This window comes from Epinephelus fuscoguttatus, linkage group LG2, assembly GCF_011397635.1.
Source record: "Epinephelus fuscoguttatus linkage group LG2, E.fuscoguttatus.final_Chr_v1".
Taxonomy (NCBI): domain Eukaryota; kingdom Metazoa; phylum Chordata; class Actinopteri; order Perciformes; family Serranidae; genus Epinephelus; species Epinephelus fuscoguttatus.
Genome location: NC_064753.1, coordinates 33,786,022 through 33,805,045, shown reverse-complemented (window position 1 = coordinate 33,805,045; position 19,024 = coordinate 33,786,022). Strand labels below are relative to the sequence as shown.

Sequence of the window (19,024 nt, the reverse complement as noted above, 5' to 3'; positions counted from 1 at the left end):
TGAGACCCTGTGTCCTCATATGAGGACATCACATTTGGGGTTTACTTGCCCCTTATACTTCATTCTACTTAACTCAGACCTGTTGTCCTCATTCATGGACATTTTTAGTGCCATCTTGTGGTAGTAAGAGCACAATGCACCAAGCCATCTAAAAACAAGATGGCAGCCATCTCTGCCAAGTCAGCCTGCAGCCAATCCTGACACAAAAGTCGACAAGGTCCAAAACCTGAACACGTTTTATGCTTGAAACTTGTTTATTTATGATTAATAATGTTTATAGTTTGGTATGGCAACAAATTTGACCAATTTTAGCGACAGTAACAAACTGAGGCGCTTTTAATTAGGAAGTACTTGTTTTTCATTAATACTTTTTTATTTATACTTACTGGGTCTAACTGATCCCAAATAGCAAGGACAAATTAAAAATGCATACCGAACAAAAACTCAGGTCTCGAGAGGATATATACAGATATATACATTTTTTTGTACATACTTTTTTATTGCATTTTAACATGAAAATCAATAACACAACAATCAAAAACAGAAACAAACAAACCGGCAGGAAGTCTAACAAATATTGATAGACATTAATACAGGAAAGGCAGCTATAAAGTCACAGCGGTGAGCCAGTCATTAGTGCAATGTGTCAGAAGTGTACTATACTACATCATCAGCGTCTTTAAATGATCAAATTGTTCCTTCCTGACATATATCCCCTGAAACTGTCCCATTGTTCATTAACCATATCATTTTTCCAATTTAATATTCCCAGCATCTTCTCACGCACAGTAGTTTCCATCATTTTAACTATCCACATATTCAGGGTAGTAGTTGGAGGCTCTTTTCAACACCAAAAATCATCCAAGAACAGGTTATAAGGCCTGTTTTCAATATTCTAAATACAAACGTATTTAAATTTCGCACTACACTTTTCTTACCAATGAGACATCGTCTTAGAGAACAAGGCAATTCGCATTCTAACCATTATCCATGCAGTATTATTCATGAACATTTGAGAGAACAACTATATTCGCCAAAAGCGAAGGATGTACACCCACTGATGTGGACCTTCAGAGTCACCATACTTTAATACTTCTTTTGCGCATGCGTGAGGCGGTTGCATGCAAGCTACCAGAAGCATCATTTTTAAACATGTCAGAGAAAGGAGAAGTGGATTTAACTGGTGCCAAGCAGAACACGGGTGTATGGCTTGTAAAGGTGCGTGTATATCCTTTTTAATGACACTGGCTCATGGGGCAAAGGATGTTATATTAACTTAAACGAAGCTAAAGCTAACAGTGATGTAGCTTAGCATCTACCGCTACGATCGAATGAAACCGTGCGCTGCCGCTATAGGCTAGCTAAGATTTTAAATTGTTAGCTAGCTAAGTGAAACTGCTCATAACTACTCATCGTAAGATTATTTTTTGATACTCAACACGCCATAAGCTGTTTATTTAACTAGTGAGCATCGTTAGACAACACAACCAATGTAAACAAGTATGGCCAGAGTAATAACAGTGGACGCTATAACGTTAAGCAGCTGAGGAAAATATTTGGGAGCTGTTTTATAGAGAGTTAATAAAGGTTTGCGGAGCCTTAAGTACAACTATAGCCGCCAAATTACATCAACATCTTTTTACTAATGGTAACAGAAGAATAGTCAAATCCTTCCTAAGTTAACCTCATCTTGTAGTGCCAATATTTGTAGCAATATGAATAGTAAGTGTGGCTCCAGATACATGTAAGCTCTCAGGTTAGTTTGGTATAACTTCATCTCAATGACCGCATATCAGAGGGACAGCTTCATGTTTATGCCGAAAGGACTCATCACCAAGGTGACAGCAGCCCTCATAGAGTATACCCATGTTTCTTCATGCAGGTGCCCAAATACCTCTCTCAGCAATGGGCAAAGGCGACTGGCAGAGGCGAGGTCGGGAAACTCCGAATCTGCAAGTATGTGAAACAACTGAGCATCATAAACGAGTTATTTATATGTGTCTCTGAGTTACAATCATGAGATGTGTAAGTGCACAACATGTGACAAAAGGGAAATTCAGTGTCTGTGCTCATGAAGGATAAAATTATTGTGGGGAATGACATTGTTATACAAGCAGTGTTTTTTGTTATATTATTACTAATGCATTTCAAATGAAAAATCCTGTTATTTTTGCCAATCAATTAATTCTAATTCTTTTCATTTTTTTATCTCCAAGGAAAGGAAACCAAGGAAGACCAGAGGTAAGTGATGTTTTAAACAGGTACACTGCATCCTGGTGATGGGCATCTGCCACATACAGTGCCATGTACACACCAATGTATGGTGTAGAAGACATATACACTTTGTTGGGATGCCATAACTTTACCTTTGCTCGTTATTCTCTCTTTACAGTCAAGCTTAGGGATGGACAGCTTTAATGGTAGCCAAAATATCATCTGATTATTTTGAATTTGGTATAGGGGTTAGAGTTTGCTTTTGCTTGTGTTTAAGAGAAGCTCACATAATTTATGACAGCCATCCTTATGATGTCTTAGACGAGTCATACGTGTGTAGTCATCCACCATAATCAGTATTAGGGAAGTAGTTAGTTAATTTATAAAGGCTAAATACCTTTTGATTTACAAAAAAGGATAACTAATCTAATCTATTTAAATGTAGTTATGCTAATTCTAAACCTTTTTTCATGGCTTTTTGTAGGTTATCTTTTTTTTAGGAAATCATTTATAATCAATAGCAGAACCTAATTTAGAGAGTATCTCATTTTTGTGTTTGTGGCATTAGTGATTACAGATACAGAAATGTATTTTTATTATGTCGTCAGTCAAAGCCAGGCTGTGTGTTTAATCATACTACAATTTATTGATTGCTGTAATCCACTGTCAGATTTTCTAAATTCTTCTCTGACATTGTCCTCAGTAAATATACTTATAAATGATGGTTAAAATACTTTGCAGATATGTTTGGAACTGTCAGGAATAGAATAAGTGACTATATGTGTGCATGTCCTGTTACAGGGTTATGACAATAAGATCAGTATCTGAAAAGATTAAATGTGGTCACTACTCTTTACAGGTGTCTTTCACTTTGAATGAAGAACTGACTGTGATTGAGGGTATAGAAGATAAGACCGTGTCTGCACCTCGCGAGCACCCGTTCGCCATGCAGTCAGTGGGAGGTCAGACGTTGGCGGTCTTCACAGAGACTTCCTCAGGTGAGTTTCTGTTGTCATCTTCAAGCGCAGCTGGAGGACGCCGAGTCTTTGCTTTGAGTGCATCTGCTGCGAGATGAATCTACACGTATAGTTGTCTGTGGTGTGAAATATCTGTTTGCACTAGATCCCAGAGGTAAGTTCTGTGTGATCAGGTGGTGGCGGCGCCAAACCTCCTACTCTTTGTACAGCTTGCTGTTGTCATGCACAGTCTTTCCCTTGCCTGCCCTGCTTGTCTCTGTGTGTTGTGAACTCTCGGCAGATTTTTCCTAGAGTGTGCGGTTGTCCACAGTCCTAACAGAGTACATATAAGAAATGTATTGCTCATAGTGGATAAGTGAACACTCAGTGGAAAACAGAGAGTTAGTGTGTTGGTGGAAGTGTGTCTTCATCCAGTCTGATCTGTGTTTCTGTCTCTTTATATAAGGGGGATTTTAGTTTCAGTGTTTGATCTTCTGTCAGTCATTTGTTTGTGGTTTGACCTTTCCTGACCAATCACCTCAGCAGATTGGGTTTATGATCAGGCACAATGGCCCCATTTGGAATTCATTTAACATAGAGTAGATCAATCAACACAAATTGTTGTTGAATTTGGAGTTGATTTGATTTGTGCATGGGTTTCTTTGGTTTGGTTTTAATTTCACCAGCCGTGTCTGCCCTCTGAATTTATGTAGGTGTTTTGTTGCTACAGATGCTGGTGAGCTTGTGCTACTGTGCTTACTTTGGGACACCGTCTTACGTATATGTCTGGGTGTGAGTGTGTTGTAGGGCTGCACAGTTGAATTGTATGATTTTTTCTTTAAGTATGACTTTATATAAAGCAGAGACCTGCCTAATAAGGCAGCTGCATGGACATAATAAGGCGTCACAGAGTGTGAAATTCAATACATGAACAGAAAAAAGACAAAATGAGAGACAGGTAAATTACGATATTTTTTTTAAAGTGCAGATAAGTGTTTACTATTAAACTTAAAGTGGAGAAATGCTTTGGTAGCGTACAGTTGTTTCATGTGAAAATATTTGTGCAGCCCTCTGGATGTGTATTTGTGGTGGGACAGGGTATCTGTGCTCGCTTTTTGTGAGGGCATGCTTGCTTTGCTCATGGCGCACGGGTGTGTACTCATCAGAGATTACGCCGAAAAGCTCTGTGTGATTTTAAACGCATTGGTGTGCGACTAAACCCTGGGTGTGGTTCTTATTGTTCGATTCCCTCCTTCCTCCGTCTTCCATCCCCTGTATTTTCATGTTTACCATCCCTCCCTCCCTTCCTGTAGGCCAGTCAGAAGAAAGATCTGATGGCAGCAGCTCAGGTTCGGGGGCGGGGGCAGGTCCAGGTGAGTCCTCTGTTTTGCCAACGAGTGACAAACGTTACACCACTGGGAATCGGACACACTGAGTGTCTGCTGTTATTTTATTAATAAATGGCGATTGTAGTATCACAGTAGTAACCTGTATACATGCTTTGGAAGATGCATGTATCAGTACCAAAACTGCAGTTACACTACTCATGTAGCGCCCAGTTTTGCCCTGAAGCATCACACGGGCCTCTTCTCTTCTAATTGTACAGTTCATATGAAGCTTCTGTACCTAGTTTGCACCATCTTGACTGGAGGATGGAAAAGAGAGTCTGTGGTCAGACTGGTCGACAGTGTGCTTGAGCAGAGTGCTACCTGCTCATGGTGGAGGTTGTATTGCCAGTCCAGTTGTGACATTGTGTGATGTGAATAAATATCTGACTGTTTCTAACTGTTTTAGTTTAGATCTACTCTGATAGCAAGCGACCTTTCAAACTTCATGTTGACAAAAAGTAACTTTGTGATGCGAATAAGTGGTGCTTTCACTGATGTCTTCTTGATGAATTGGGGATTATTTTATTTTATTTCTTTACCTGCTCAGAATAGAGTGCTCCAGGGATGACATTTTTCTGTGGGCTGACGTTGAAGTTAGCATTGCCCTGGTTGCCTTGTCAAAAAGCCTATGAGAATTTTCCATTGGATTTTTGGATTATTGCAGACAATAAGCTCTGTTGCAAATACTTATTAATGATACTTACACATTTTGTTCAGCAAGATAATCTTCACAGACACCACTTTTATGATTTTTCAGTTGCCAGAAGTAAAAATCTAATTGAATAGAACAGAAGGAAATTTATTCATCCCCGAAGGGAAATTTTACTGCCCAGCAGCTCATAAAAGACAAAAAAACAAGAACCACAATTCCCCTCATCAACAGTCAACAACACAGTGGTATTAAAATAGCGTGATGACGTTCTGTAGCCACTTGTCAGCAATTGCCTTTTTTAAGAAGCATAAAAGCTTCAGAAATCACGGCTGAGGTATTTACTGACATATTTTATGTCATAGAACAAAACATGAAAGTCTCTTAGCCTTTTGTTAACCACAGACCTTATTTCAGGCATCTTACCAAAAACCCATTCGAAAAACCTGTTGTCCTGGAGCACTCTATATTTAAACTTAGTGTATATAGACTCACTCATTAACATTTTCTTTCTGACTGGTGAGACTTATAAAGCTGTTGTTAATGAGACAAACTCAGTACTGTCTTGGTCCTCATCTACCATGGCCAGCAGACTCTGATTTACTGTACATCTGGAAGGTCAAAGCTATAACTGAGTCCTGAATACTTTACTTGCATACTCATAAGGTGTGCAAATGTGCAATAGCATATACACGTACTGTGTATTTTGTTCAACAATCGTTTTATTTTCAGTAAGGGACTGTGTGACCTCTATTCTGAGTCAGTATCCAGCCAATGTGACTGGTTTAGAGAGAACTTAGGAAACAAAGTGGTTTTATGATTTTTAAGTATTTATAGAGAAAATGAAAATTGTACTAAATAAGTTTTTGGTGTAATTAAGAGAAATGCTGAAATCGAATTAACTTTTGGATGAATCAGTAATAGCAGAGAGAGCTCGATGTGTGTGTCAGACCAAGGTGGTTCGTAGTAATTACATTATAATGAGTGCAGTTACATTATTTGAGTGATCTGAGTGAAAGCAAATGAAAAGTTGTGGAGTTTCAGAAACTGACCCCTTGATTGCTCTGACATATTTCCTTCAGCTTTAGGAGAGAGCCTGGACTGAACTAGATTCGTATAAATAATTCTGCTTCTGGAGTGTATTTTTCTTCTGAACACATGACCCAGTCATTTAGTGTCTGCTTTCATCACTTCTCTCTCACACACGAAACCGCTCACCCTTCTTTACGTATGAAGAAAACATGCACTAAGATGCTTTGGGACACAGGGATTTTTGGAAGTTTTTATCAGGGTTTTAATTAACTCTTCTCTTTCTTCAGATAAAATAGCATTGGAGGGAGTGGTGGTGCAGAGAGCAGAGTGCAGACCTGCTGTTAGTGAAAACTACATGAGGCTGAAGAGGTGAGTATTTTCAAAATGGTGTGCACACACAAGGTAGTATGTTGAGACAAGAACCTGCATTCCACTTGCAAGGTTAGATGCATGAATGTAGATTGTTATGTTACGTCCACATTATTGTATGTGCATGTCTTAAACAGCTTAATGTCATTGATACATGTGTGGTGCATGTTAAATCTTATTATGTATCTACATATAGGTAAATTGAGTGACTTGGAATAGAAACCCCTGCATAAATATACACTGTTATCAATCTATAATTTTAATAGTTCAGGATTCAAAGCTCTGTTCTTTTAAATTCAATTTTTAATCTTGATGTCTTGATGCGTCACATCCCCTCTGCGCATGTGTCAGGGTTGTGGTTCCCTAAAGCTCTCATAAAGTGACTTTTTAATAAACGTTTAAGCCAGATTTTTACAATGCACTTTTTACATCTTTGTCGTTTTTAACTATAAATTTTAACCGGATGAAGGAGTTTAGTCATCGGATGTCTGAATCTTAAGTTGTCAGCTGAGCAAACGTTAGCTGCAGCTAAGCTCCAGCCCCTGTCATGCTGAACAGTGCTGGAGAAACACTGATTTAAAATGTGAAACTGCTTTATTCAGTGTTTTTACTGGTTTAAATCACTGGATCTGTTTGTTTTGGAGAGGAGGAGACCTTTGCGGATAATTTGGCTCCCTTTAAAAACCTGTTATATTATCAGAGAAAAAGGTCAGCACACATTGGCGCAAGATGGGCCGAGCATCATCGGAGAACCACTAACTGGTTTATATTGCCTGGTCCGTCTGTTTTGGAGAAGAATAAAATTAAGATAAATTAGCTTCTGCTTCTGCTAAAAAACCTCCTGAACAATAAAGACAATGCAGGAATCCTAGCCAGGAAGAGAGTCACTGCAAAGACTGCGTTACTCCGTCTTTTGTTATTGCTATGATACAGAGACCCCTAGTGGCAGAGAATTATATATATTGTATGTTTACTTGCAGAACTATTGTATTACATTGCATTAAATCATACAGTTGTTGTTTTTTCCAGCTAACTCAGTGTAAACAGTGTATGTAAATTATTATACTTGTGCAAGTGAAGTAATTCTCATCATCTTAACAGGTTACAAATTGAAGAGCTGTCCAAGCCAGTCAGGCTGTCACAGCAGCTGGACAAAGCTGTCACCAGCAACTACAAACCTGTGGCCAACCATACTTACAATGTAAGAAATGCATCCTGTACGGGATTGTCTCGTTTCATCAGTCTTAAAATCTTGATGCATTTTGACGTGTATTCACCATGCATTTTAAAACACACAGGAATATTGTTGCTTGTTGTAACTAATTATTACAAATCATGTATTTGACGTTACTGCAAAGCATATTGTTTGTTGATGACCCTGCTGATCGACTGCCTTTGTGAAGCAAATTTCTAGTCTTTCCACATTTATGTTCGTAAAATATGGAAATGAATGGAAACTAAAAGGAGGAAAACATTTAATGAAAGAGTTGTCATGACATGCAAAGACACTGGTGTGTCTCAGTAAGGTGTAAGCCTGTATGAGTTACCTGACCTCTGTCTGTTTACTTTTTGCTGCAGCTTGAGTACGAGCGGAAAAAGAAGGAGGAGGGCAAGAGAGCGAGAGCAGACAGACAGCAGGTGTTGGACATGTTGTTTTCTGCTTTTGAGAAGCACCAGTACTACAACATCAAAGACCTGGTGGACATCACCAAACAGCCTGTGGTAAGACTGGAGGGCAACACGGGGGCTTTGGTTATAACACTGTTTATACTGGCTGACTCCACCAGTGCTTTTTACTCATGAAAAAACAATTTAATCTGGTGTCATTTGAGTTGTTCGTCAGTCCTGGTCCAGATAAATATTTCTCCATCGCAAGAGTATAGCTGCAGTGAATGTGCCAATTTTGCTGTGTACCACAATCTACCATACAGTTTCATATTATTACAATAAAATAATTAAAAAACATTGCCTAAGGTACTTCAGCTCCAGTGTCTGAAATGTAAAGATATTATTTTGTCATCTTTTCTCATGTTTTTTTTCTTTGCCCAGATTTACTTGAAGGAAATCTTGCGTGATATTGGCATCTACAACGTGAAGGGAACACACAAGAACACCTGGGAGCTCAAACCAGAATACCGACATTACCAAGGCGAGGAAAACACTGACGAATAGTTCCTGACCCCCCCAAGGCCGACAAACAACCTTTTCATTTGACGGAGGGCTCCTTCCCAGACCGGGCCTTGGTTGGACCACAGAGTCGTCTCCTGATTTCCTGACATCAGGTCTCAAAACACACTGGATGATGAGGTCAAGCAAAGGCTGTGTTTTACAGGGAGACGCTTTTGTGGAGAAAATGTTTTATCTTTTTGATATTTTGTAGAAGACGAAGAGAAGGGGCGTTTGGAAACTAACAGAGGTTTTTAAGCTTAAGTGTGCACGGTCTGTTACTGATGTGGTTCTGTCACAGCTCCGGCACAGGTAACAGATAATTGAAGTAGTTGTTATATACGTCACACACAGGAGGTAATATTATATGAAGCAAAAGATGCATCTATAAACTCTGGTTTTAGCATTATTTTCTAATGTTCAGACATAAGTATATCTGGAGGTAAGAGGTATAATGTTAAGAGGATGTGACACCGGTAACGGCGCTCACCACTTGACTGATATGTGCTGAGGAGGTTTGTTTTTCTAGACGTTTTTTAATTTTACTTTTTCAAAATGATATGTTCTTTTTTTTAAAAAAAAAAAATGCAGCTTAACAGGTTTCTGCACCATGACTCGGGAAGACAAATTCAACCTGAACTTGCATTGATGACATTTTTAGACTGGCACTATTGCTGTAATTCTGTGTGCTTCAGGTGTCCTCACATTCGCTCATCCTCACTGTAATTTTAAATTGTTTTACATTTCATTGATTTATGCAATAAATGTGTTTAAATAGAACTCTTAAAAAAAAAAAAAAATCTGACTTTTTAATAGAACACAATCAAGCTTAACATTTGGCAGCAGTAAACACACCAATACATCTGTTTAAAATTTGGAACCACAGTAAAAACAATCGTAACAACCATTCAACATCTATTGTAGGCTTCTCCTACAGCTCATCTGTTTTTTTTTCATTTGGCTTAATCCTCAGTTTGAGCCAATATAGCCCTATCAACTGGTTACTTTGTCTTGTGGCACTAAATAGCTTACTTTTTAAGCCAATTACCGTCTACAGAAATATTTGTACCAGCCAATATCTGGCCCAATTGCCACACATTTTTACATCTAATCCCAAGTATGTCACTTCAAATCTACCCATGATAATAGTTTCAGTATTCCACCGCTTTAGGACCACATTACCTACATTATTTGATGGAGTAATTAAAATAGTCATATTGCTTATCCAAATTTTAACTGGTAACTAGTACCTCTGTACAGTATTTAAGCCTATGGCTAAATTATGATGGCTTTAAGTGTAAACTAAAAATAGTTTGCCTCCACACCTGCATAAATCCTGGGGTTTAACATCATCCAACAAGTTTTAATTTAAATTAACAAATGATTTAGAGGTTGAGTTCAAATGTTTTTTTATTTCTTTACAGACCAAATGTTATTTTCACACATAGCATGCCAATTCACACTGCATTGATTTATTATATTAATACAAATGCTGCTGTCTGATGCCAGGGGTCAGCAAGCCTAGGTCCCCAGGTGGGGGCCCAACAGTTTCCCCTTTCCAGGCAAGGTTCCACAACTCCTTTTTGGCTGATTCATATTGGGTCAGACAATGTAAATATATATCTGATTTGGAAAAACAATTCCACTTGTCCAGTACCCATCAGGTGTTTGCAGTGTCTCACTTATTACCTGCAAGAAAATTAAAAACATTAAGAAAGATGCAACACATTTTGTCACAAAGTCATCCCATGACAAGTAGCAGTGCCTGGCAAATTACTTTTATAAGCTGCCTGCTAAATATTAATCCAATTAGTTTAAATTTTACATTTCCAGGGACTAGAACCTTAGTTTGATATGCTGATTCTGTAAATGCCCACTGTTGTGAGTACAACCGAAGTGTGCAAGAATCCACTTACAGATTTAGTGGGTGAGACAAAATGATGAAAAATATCCAGGGCCACTAGGCATCCAGTTGTAAATCTGTCCTTGGACCACGGCCAACGAGCTCAAATGTATTCCTCAATTCAATCTGTGCTGCTATTGAATGTAGCAGTCAGAAAGCGCGAGGAGGGCTCAATTTAGCATCTCTATGCAAACCCAGAAGCCAATGAAACCTGCTTCAGGTCTATCAGTGGATGCAAATTGAAGTCTACCCCAACACAAGACAACATTACAAAGTGCTCACCTGCAAATGTATCAGCTTGGATCAGTTAAACAGTATCCGTTCCAGGTGCTGCTGCAACATCATCTCTCTGGTTTCACCCCCTGAAGCTGAGACCTTGAGACTGGAAATGGAGAAAAAGGATAACATTTAGGCTCCCTATAAAATAGTCTGTAGTATGTGTACAGTTAGTTATGATAAATGGCAGCTACAAGTCAACATTAAACATTGTTTTTGACTTATCCTCCCCAATTCAATCTGAGACGCCACGGGAAAGAGGCGAGCAGAAAGCGCAGGGACATTTAATATTGCATCTGAAATATTAAAACCCAGGATATCTCACATCAGAGAGCCCAGGCTGTCAAAGATGCAGCTTGTGACTGGAGCTTAAAGGCTTGATTAGTAAGACCGATTTAAGCATGTGTCTCCTCAAAGTAAACACATCTTTACATACATTTTCACAAATGACTTGCTGCAGATGGTCGCAGTCCTCTTGTTGGAGCTCCTCTCTCAGACCCATTTTCTCAAGTAATTATACTGCCATGGCAGGTTGTGGTGTTGCCACAGCACAGTCATCACTGGGACAGTCTGGTGAAGCTCAAACACAGCCATCATCCTCCATCTGGCTCATACAGGTGTCCACCAAATGGCATAAGATCTGCTCGGAAAAAATGTGCAGAAAGGGGGTTATTTGTCATTAGTGCCAGAATAAATCATCTTATTTTGATTAAATTCAATCTGTCGACACTGTGCACTTTAAATATTAAGTTTATAGAACCATATTTGATTTTTTTTTTTTTACAGCCTACACATTAATTAGGCTAATAGAAAATTTGCCCCCCCAAAAATCCAGAGATCCAGGGGAATATGTGGTTGTCCCGAATCTAAATTATATATAATTCATGAATAAATTGATCCTCCTGTGTCTTTTAAATCTCAATACCTCAAATTAATAACGGTATATGTGCTGTAACAGTATTGGATTGATTAATAAGCTTTTGAAAACTTGAGACAAAGAAGATCTTGATTAAGTTTGTGTTCAACGGATTACCGTAATTGACGGTAAAAAAAAAAAAAAATCAACGTTTGTTTATCCTCTACATTACCTTATGTTATTGTTAATGCGTTAATGCGTAATGAGTTAACGTTATTTACGGTCAATGACCAGGCTAAGGAAAGGTTGCTAGCTTATGGTAACCAACTGTGCAGGCCAACATAGCACGTTGTCGACCCAACTAAAATTAGCCAAATCGTTTAAAGTTCGTCTTAAAATCATAGAGTTACACTACCAAACATCAATTGTTAAACTGATCCACCGAAACCGTGTAACTAAGACATTTAACGTTCGCGTTGTTAGCTACATAGGTCAAGTTAGCATTACCGTTAGGCTAGCATTAATGAAGACGTTAAGGCATTTCCGGTGCTATGCTAAAGTTCTTCGGCCTGTTGGTATGTCTTCACCATTACCCTTAAACCACTCACAAACCTGAAGTTTAACATAACGGGACACTAGCAAGCTTGGCGTCCTGTAAGATAACATATTTCGCTAACTATCTGGTGGGCTAACATCGCAATGCTGTTTATTCCGAAACGGATTCAGACGGAAAAACAAAATGGAGCAGCGGCTACTTCACACGTGTGCACAGACTGATAAAACTATAACGTTAGAATATCTTAACGCTCCGTTAGCCGTTACCTTGGTTTCACTAAACAGCATGAGAAGTAGCTAATATACTTACAGATGATCGAGCTGTTGAGGTTGTTTCGTCTTCTGTATGTTACTGAAGGAGGCATTTCTTCCTCTTGACTTCTTCAGTGAGCGCAGTCGAGTAAGTGAAAGGAAAGGACCGATCTTTCAGGAGTCTCCAGATTAAATAGGTTACCGGTCTACCGGTTATGACTCATTGTCGCCCCCTGTGGACAAGGAGGGAACTTTAGTTTACATTGTCGCCCCCTGTTGTTCACAGTAGGAAGTGAATCGGTTTTACAGTAATTTACTCCAATTAGTTTCCTCACAACGAACGAATTTTTAAGATTGAGATTTAATTTTGATGCAAATATATGTACATTTTATGACATGGAAGTTGAAAGTTTATTGCGATTCACTGCGGTCCATCTGGAGTGATATGCAATGGTGGCTGCAGTCCAGGGAGATTGTTACGTCACCCCTGACTGCAGGTTTTTGCGTTGAAAACAAGAATGTGGACTTAATATTGTTCTTGATTCATTGATGTAGATACTTAAAGACTAAACCCATTTGAACCATTGGAAGAATGAGTTGAAACTCTATAGTAGGCCAAGTCACTGAAACTTGTTAAAGACATGAACGCTCTTAAACTGTTTTCACTCACAGGCATGTTTAAATTAATTTGGGATACCCTATTTTTTTTTAATATTTATATATTTGTAATGTGTAGTTATTTTCTCCTGGCTCAACCTAACAGATGTTGCTTGAACTACAGGACTTGAAAATGCCCCTTGTTTGTTTGTATTTGCTAAGCCCAATAAAGAATTACTGGGGAAAAAAGTTTCCTCATAACGCATTACCAAAGTAAACCGATGTTAATTTGTAGAATGTAAATAATTACGATATGGTGTGTAGTTTATTTATTCTAACAATGCTGTTTTTTTTTTGTTTTTTTTGTTAAAAAAGACAACCAAACAGCCTTTTAAAGGAAAAGGCTTTTGGAGATGGAATATTAATATCCATTAGTAGCCTAGCTTTATGTGCACAGACAGAGCCAAATAATAGGCTATCTAACGTTACAGCCCTTTTTGTAAATGTAATTTTAAAGCAGTATTATTAAATATGTCACAATCAGTTTCAACCAGTATTATGGGAAGTACAGGAGTCGCCGTTTTATTATAGGCTATGTCTTATCATTATTAAACTATGTCAGTATATGTTACTATTATTATGTGATTATTGTTATCTGTGGTGTTAGCAGAGTGATATAAATTATGAGGATAAAATGAAACATACCCCATCCTGTAGGTTAGAAGAACAAACGTGTTCACTTGACTCATTAAGGGCACATCATCAAATGTGGAGCATAAGGCAGACACGCACGTGCCCGACGCGCGCGCCCCTGACTCTCCCTCCAACACACTGTGAGTTGACTGAGGAGGTGCTGCACTTCTTAATTGGACTCCGCCAGTTTAAATGCTCTTCCATCGGCTTCCTGTGGATTTATGCGAAGACATGCAGGCATCAAAGGAGACTTAGAAGCAGGTAACTCAAGGCGTGATTTTTATGACATCATTTGTTATGTGTGACCACCCTCATGTGCACCAGTGATTAATGCAAAGAAATTACTCATCGATAAAGACTAAGTAGTTTTCATAGCCTCGAAAACTACCAATTAATTCTTTTTCTCCTTCTGCGGTTGAACTAAGAACTAACTGTGGGGGTAATGTTGCCTGAAATAATGTGCTCCTAATTCAAATTAACATCTTGCTTAATCTTCCACAGGCGGCAGACAGTGAAGCAACAGCCCAGCTATGTTCAGAGCAGTGTTTGGAAACAAGAGAGAAGGAGGAGGAAAGCGAGGAGAGAAAAAGAACCAGAGACATGCAGGTAAGAGCAAAATCACTGAGACTACCTGTGTGACAAAACTGTGGCATGCCAGCTCGATAATAATGCTTTGGGCTTGTATCTTATTGATATTTAATCACAGTTCTTATCATGTGGAATATGCTTTTTCAAACACAGCTCTGTATAGGAGGAGATTTACCCTGTGTTGTACACACTTTAGGTCTTGTATTATTTGATGGCAATATGCAAGTTCTCTTCTCTTGGGTGATTTAAGTAGAGCCATTTCAATTAGCCTAATTCATGAGTGTGTTCTGTCCTTCACACAGTGTCCCGCTGCTTGCATTTAAAGTATGTCAGGAGAAGTTAGAGTGGGTTAGGAAAACATCCTGACCTACTAAAACACACTGAATTTCAACTTTAAGTTTAAACTGAATGGGACACAGCTGCATACTTGTGTGTTGCAAACAACTGAACACTTTGCAGCACTGTCAGGTAAATTTGAGCTGAAAAAGGGTGCTGAACAACTGGAACATTCTGCTGTTGAAATGAAGCTAAGGTGTGTATGTTTTTCACAGGGAGAACTTGTCAACTCGCCTCAGTTCAGAGGAGATTTCAGACTGCGCAGTGGAGATAGATGAACATAAGTAGAGCTTGGTATTAGAGCAACCATGTTGCCCATTAATATTTGATAATGTGCTGCTCTGGGTACCAAGAACAGAGAGGAAGATAGAGAACTGTGTCAGTCTCATTAAAAATGATATAGTATGTTTACAGTACATTGGGATGTCTCTGATCATTTGCGGAGAGATATCACTTCTCAAAAGCCCATCATGAAAAGGTTTCAAAGCAACGATCCTTCTACACTTGTAGGAATTATGCAACAGCATATCGTGAATTTTTGATACTAGGTAGTGGGCCTCTTAAGTTCTTGTTTTGCTCATGGTAATAACAGCAAAAACAGACTCATTTAAGGTAAGAGAAAAACGAATGGCTGAGTTGTACCACAGGGAAAACGGCTGCAATCTGGTATAAGTGGCAATAAGGCCGCTGTAATCTCCTGGCTTTGCAAGTTCTCATGCATAATGTTTATTTGACGACACAGGATGATGCTCAGTGGATGCAATAAGAGTGGACATGAAAATGATTTAAATACTGAATTGAAATATAATAAGTGTAGCCTCTTTACTTAGTCTGATCCCATTCCTTTAAATAGATGTTCTGGCATCGCCAACTTTCCATTACCTCATTCAGCAGTATGCCTCCAAGACAAGATATGTTCGCTCTGTCGCAGCCTTATGTGAGACATAATTTAAACTGCTCTCTCTGATGTTAAATCTGCTGCACAGACATACTTCTGCCTTTTTAACTTAAGCTTTCTGACTGATGTTTCTTCAACCGTAACATCGGCACATCTCTTTTTTTTTTTCCTCAACACACTCTAATCTTTTCCATGTAGGTGGTGAGGTGTACACTCACAGCACCTTGCAGAGGGGTAGTGGCGGGCGTGCCACACACCACCAGGACCATGACAGAGGCTGCACTGAAAGCCCGGTAAAACAGAGGAGACTGACCAAGGGCGCGTCCATTTCTCTACCGTCCTCCCCTCTTCTCCCTCGTCAGGCTGACATAGCTCCCTCCCAGTCGTGTGTCAAGTTCACAGGTGGGTTAAACTCTAATAGTAGTAATTAGAATAATAATAAAAAAAAGCACAGTCTCATTATAAACAACTAAGAATGACAAGAGGCGGTGCATCAGGGGATGCTTTCATGGCTTTGCCTTGATTAGCAGAGAGCTTCTGTGCGTTCAGCTGTTCCATACATGTGACAGCAAATGCAAGAGCATACAGACTGTGCCCCCAGGGCCCAAAAACATATGACAGATTGTCAGAGTAAATGATTGAACAAGATCACTTAAGGCAAGGAACTCCAATTAGGTAGGTCGATTTTGGGATATTTTATTAGCTTTGATTTACTCTTTTTTTGTGTAAGATTTGTTTTGGCATTTTCATGCTTTTATTTGAAGTGACAGAGAAATATGAAAGGGGAGACAGAGGGGAGGACATGCAGCAAAGGGCCCTACTAGGCCACACTCAAACCTAGGCCACTGTGGTAAGAGCTACAGAGGCACCCCAGGATTTATACTTACTGAAATGTTCCATAAAGTCACAATCAAAGACAGCACTTTAGACAAAATAAATAAAATCTTAAACTGAAAGCAACACATCCATCACGTGTAGCCTACTAGATGTAGCCATGCAAGTGTGCAATGATGACTTTTACCTACCTGTGAGGTGGCTTGAGGTCTGACATGTACAGTATGCCATGCATTCCTTGTTTGAATCCTCCAGGAAACCATTGTCACATGAATTTTCCTCTTTTATTTATTTTCATGTCGAAGTCAGAGTGACAAAATAAAAAAAAACAATTGTCTGCACAGTGGGGGTACTGCACAAATATCCAAGTGAAATAACAGTAAGCAAAACACAATCTTGAGTGGAGGAATTTCTTATTTCATTTTGGTAGCGTCTTCGACACAAAAAAATGCCGAATATAGCATATTCTGTGATATGTGTAGTGTCTTGTCGTTTAGTACATCTATGGGGGCCTTAGTATTTCATTATTAATTTGTCAAAACAGTAAAAATCAAATGATGTAATGCACTGTTTAACCAACTTTTGTAACTATTAAACAAATATAGTGTGTGTATGAGGAACAGAGAGGTCATGGGTCCTTAAAAAATGTCTTAAGAACATATTTGCTAATAAAAGGCCTTAGAAAGTATTAAATCGGATGGTTTGGATGGACCTTAAAAGTTTTTTAGTCTTGCCAACATGAGCATTTCTGGTGTTGGTGCTTTGGAAAGCAAAATTTAAGAGGAGAGACACATTTCTAGTGAAACACAACTCCTGTATGAGCGCAATGCCCCTATCTTCACCTCCTCTATGCAATAAGATCACACAGTGAGTCTGCATCATTAAACTAAGGCCTTGCAGGCCAGCTTGCTTGTTATTTTTTTCTGTGCAAAGCATCAAGCACAGACAGGATCACCAGTTTCATTTTTCCTTACTGCTCATTTTAAGCTGACATCCATTTGTTGACTCAGAAAGAGTGTATTTTCACTTTTGTTGTGTCTTTCCATTGCAAGTTTGGTTTTAAAATCATTTAAAGTGGTATTTAAAAAGTCTTAAATTGAAGTTGTTTATACCTATAGACACCCTGGTGAAGGAAATATGATTAATGATAATGTTATTTTAAAATGTAATGACCTTAAAAAAAAAGGTCTGTGATATTTGTAATCACTTAAACTCCCAGAATTGTTGGGTGAAAAGAAAACAAACATCATGTTTACATGGGGTGTCTCACCTTCAAAGAAGCACAAGGTGGCAGTGTCCTGCAGCAAGTTCAGCCATTCAGAAAAAAAGGTGCTGTTTCATTTCAATGCATGCAGGACTGGCTTGGTTTTTTCCCCCCAGTACACTGAGCGAACATGACAAGGAAAATTACAGCAAGTAAAAATACACACTGTCATGGTCTTCGTGTCTGTGGTGGTCATGAAAAATCAAATATTAAACTGTGTGTTACACAGTGTTTCCGAGTCCGTCCACATGCGTGATTCAAACACTGAATAACCTTGAGTGTAAAAATTCAGTACATTTCGGTGTTTGCAAACATCTCATCTTTCTGAATGATCTCCAGTCCTAAAGAATCTGCATTTCCAAGAACCCTCAGATGTTGTTGCATAAATTGAGACACACCCACACACATCAATATGAGTGCACCGCTGTCCCTGCCATCTCTCTCTCACACACACACACACACACACACACACACACACACGAAAACACACAAACACACACACATTAGCAGTGTTAATATATTATAGATAAACGCCCACGGTACAGTGAATATTGTACTGTTTGCATGCATGCCTCGCACTCTGTGCATACTGCTTTATACTCCTGGGACACAATTCAAATTCTGCACCACAGATCTCATCTGGGGAGGCTTAATCTCTCCCTCTGCCTTGCTCTCTCTCTCTCTCTCTCTCTCTCTCTCTCTCTCTCTCACTTTCTTTCATATCCCTCCTTATCTCCACCCTCAATCCCTCCCTCCCTCCCACCCTGCCTGCTCTCCCTCCCTCTCCCGTCTCCCTCTTTGCTGTGGCCGAAGGACGGGCAAGGAAGCTGGAGTATGTGGATGGCTCTTCCAGCGCGAGAGAACCTCTTGTCTTTGCCTCGTGCCGTGGCAAGACAGACCACAGAGGTGAGAAAAGGGAGCGTGTGGGAGTGTGTTTAGCATCATGTCGGTTTTTCCAGGTATTGATCAGGGAAACTGAATGAAGATGAATGGGGTAGAGGTGAGAGGGGAGGCAGAAAGTGAGTGTGTTGCTGTGTTTTAATTACATCTGAAAGGCTTCGCATTAAGTTCTTTTTCCCTCTCAGATGAACATAGGAACAGTGTGTAATCCTCAGTGTGTCATTGAGAGTGGATTTGTTTTATCACAGTTTCTCCTGAGTGTGTGCCCTGGCTTCTCTGCATGCTGCTTGTACAGTTA

General features: G+C 39.2%; 2 protein-coding genes, 1 long non-coding RNA gene and 2 other non-coding genes across 6 annotated transcripts in view; 2 read left to right on the top strand and 3 right to left on the bottom strand.

Annotated features, from left to right (window-relative positions):
- The first annotated feature begins 1,098 nt into the window (after nt 1-1,098).
- On the top strand, nt 1,099-9,416 carry gtf2f2a (general transcription factor IIF, polypeptide 2a). 2 transcript variants are annotated; one of them, XM_049566128.1, is made up of 9 exons: nt 1,099-1,218; nt 1,883-1,956; nt 2,217-2,241; nt 3,074-3,212; nt 4,484-4,543; nt 6,527-6,608; nt 7,710-7,809; nt 8,187-8,330; nt 8,658-9,416. In XM_049566128.1, exons 1-9 carry the CDS (start codon nt 1,105-1,107, stop codon nt 8,778-8,780), a joined length of 861 nt encoding a protein of 286 aa, XP_049422085.1. In that variant the 5' UTR covers nt 1,099-1,104; the 3' UTR covers nt 8,781-9,416. The 2 variants fall into 2 exon arrangements, with proteins under 2 accessions (XP_049422085.1, XP_049422086.1); XM_049566129.1 differs by lacking the exon at nt 4,484-4,543 and having other exon boundaries at nt 1,105-1,218.
- Nucleotides 9,336-12,813, bottom strand: LOC125882427 (uncharacterized). Its single transcript, XR_007448332.1, has 4 exons — nt 12,675-12,813; nt 11,390-11,593; nt 10,960-11,059; nt 9,336-10,463 (listed from the first exon to the last, which is right to left on the bottom strand). It is a non-coding gene; the product is annotated as an uncharacterized LOC125882427 (long non-coding RNA).
- On the bottom strand, nt 10,783-10,915 carry LOC125882628 (small nucleolar RNA SNORA31). Its single transcript, XR_007448352.1, has one exon. It is a non-coding gene; the product is annotated as a small nucleolar RNA SNORA31 (small nucleolar RNA).
- LOC125882632 (small nucleolar RNA SNORA31) lies at nt 11,173-11,308 on the bottom strand. Its single transcript, XR_007448353.1, has one exon. It is a non-coding gene; the product is annotated as a small nucleolar RNA SNORA31 (small nucleolar RNA).
- Nucleotides 12,814-14,030: 1,217 nt separating the features above from the next.
- Nucleotides 14,031-19,024, top strand: part of LOC125899969 (protein TANC1-like) — a 42,607-nt gene continuing 37,613 nt past the window's right edge. Inside the window, exons 1-4 of the mRNA XM_049594680.1 lie at nt 14,031-14,167; nt 14,408-14,512; nt 15,927-16,130; nt 18,640-18,732. Coding sequence (XP_049450637.1) covers nt 14,437-14,512; nt 15,927-16,130; nt 18,640-18,732 — 373 coding nt within the window. The 5' untranslated portion in view covers nt 14,031-14,167; nt 14,408-14,436. The remainder of the gene's footprint in view (nt 14,168-14,407; nt 14,513-15,926; nt 16,131-18,639; nt 18,733-19,024) is intronic.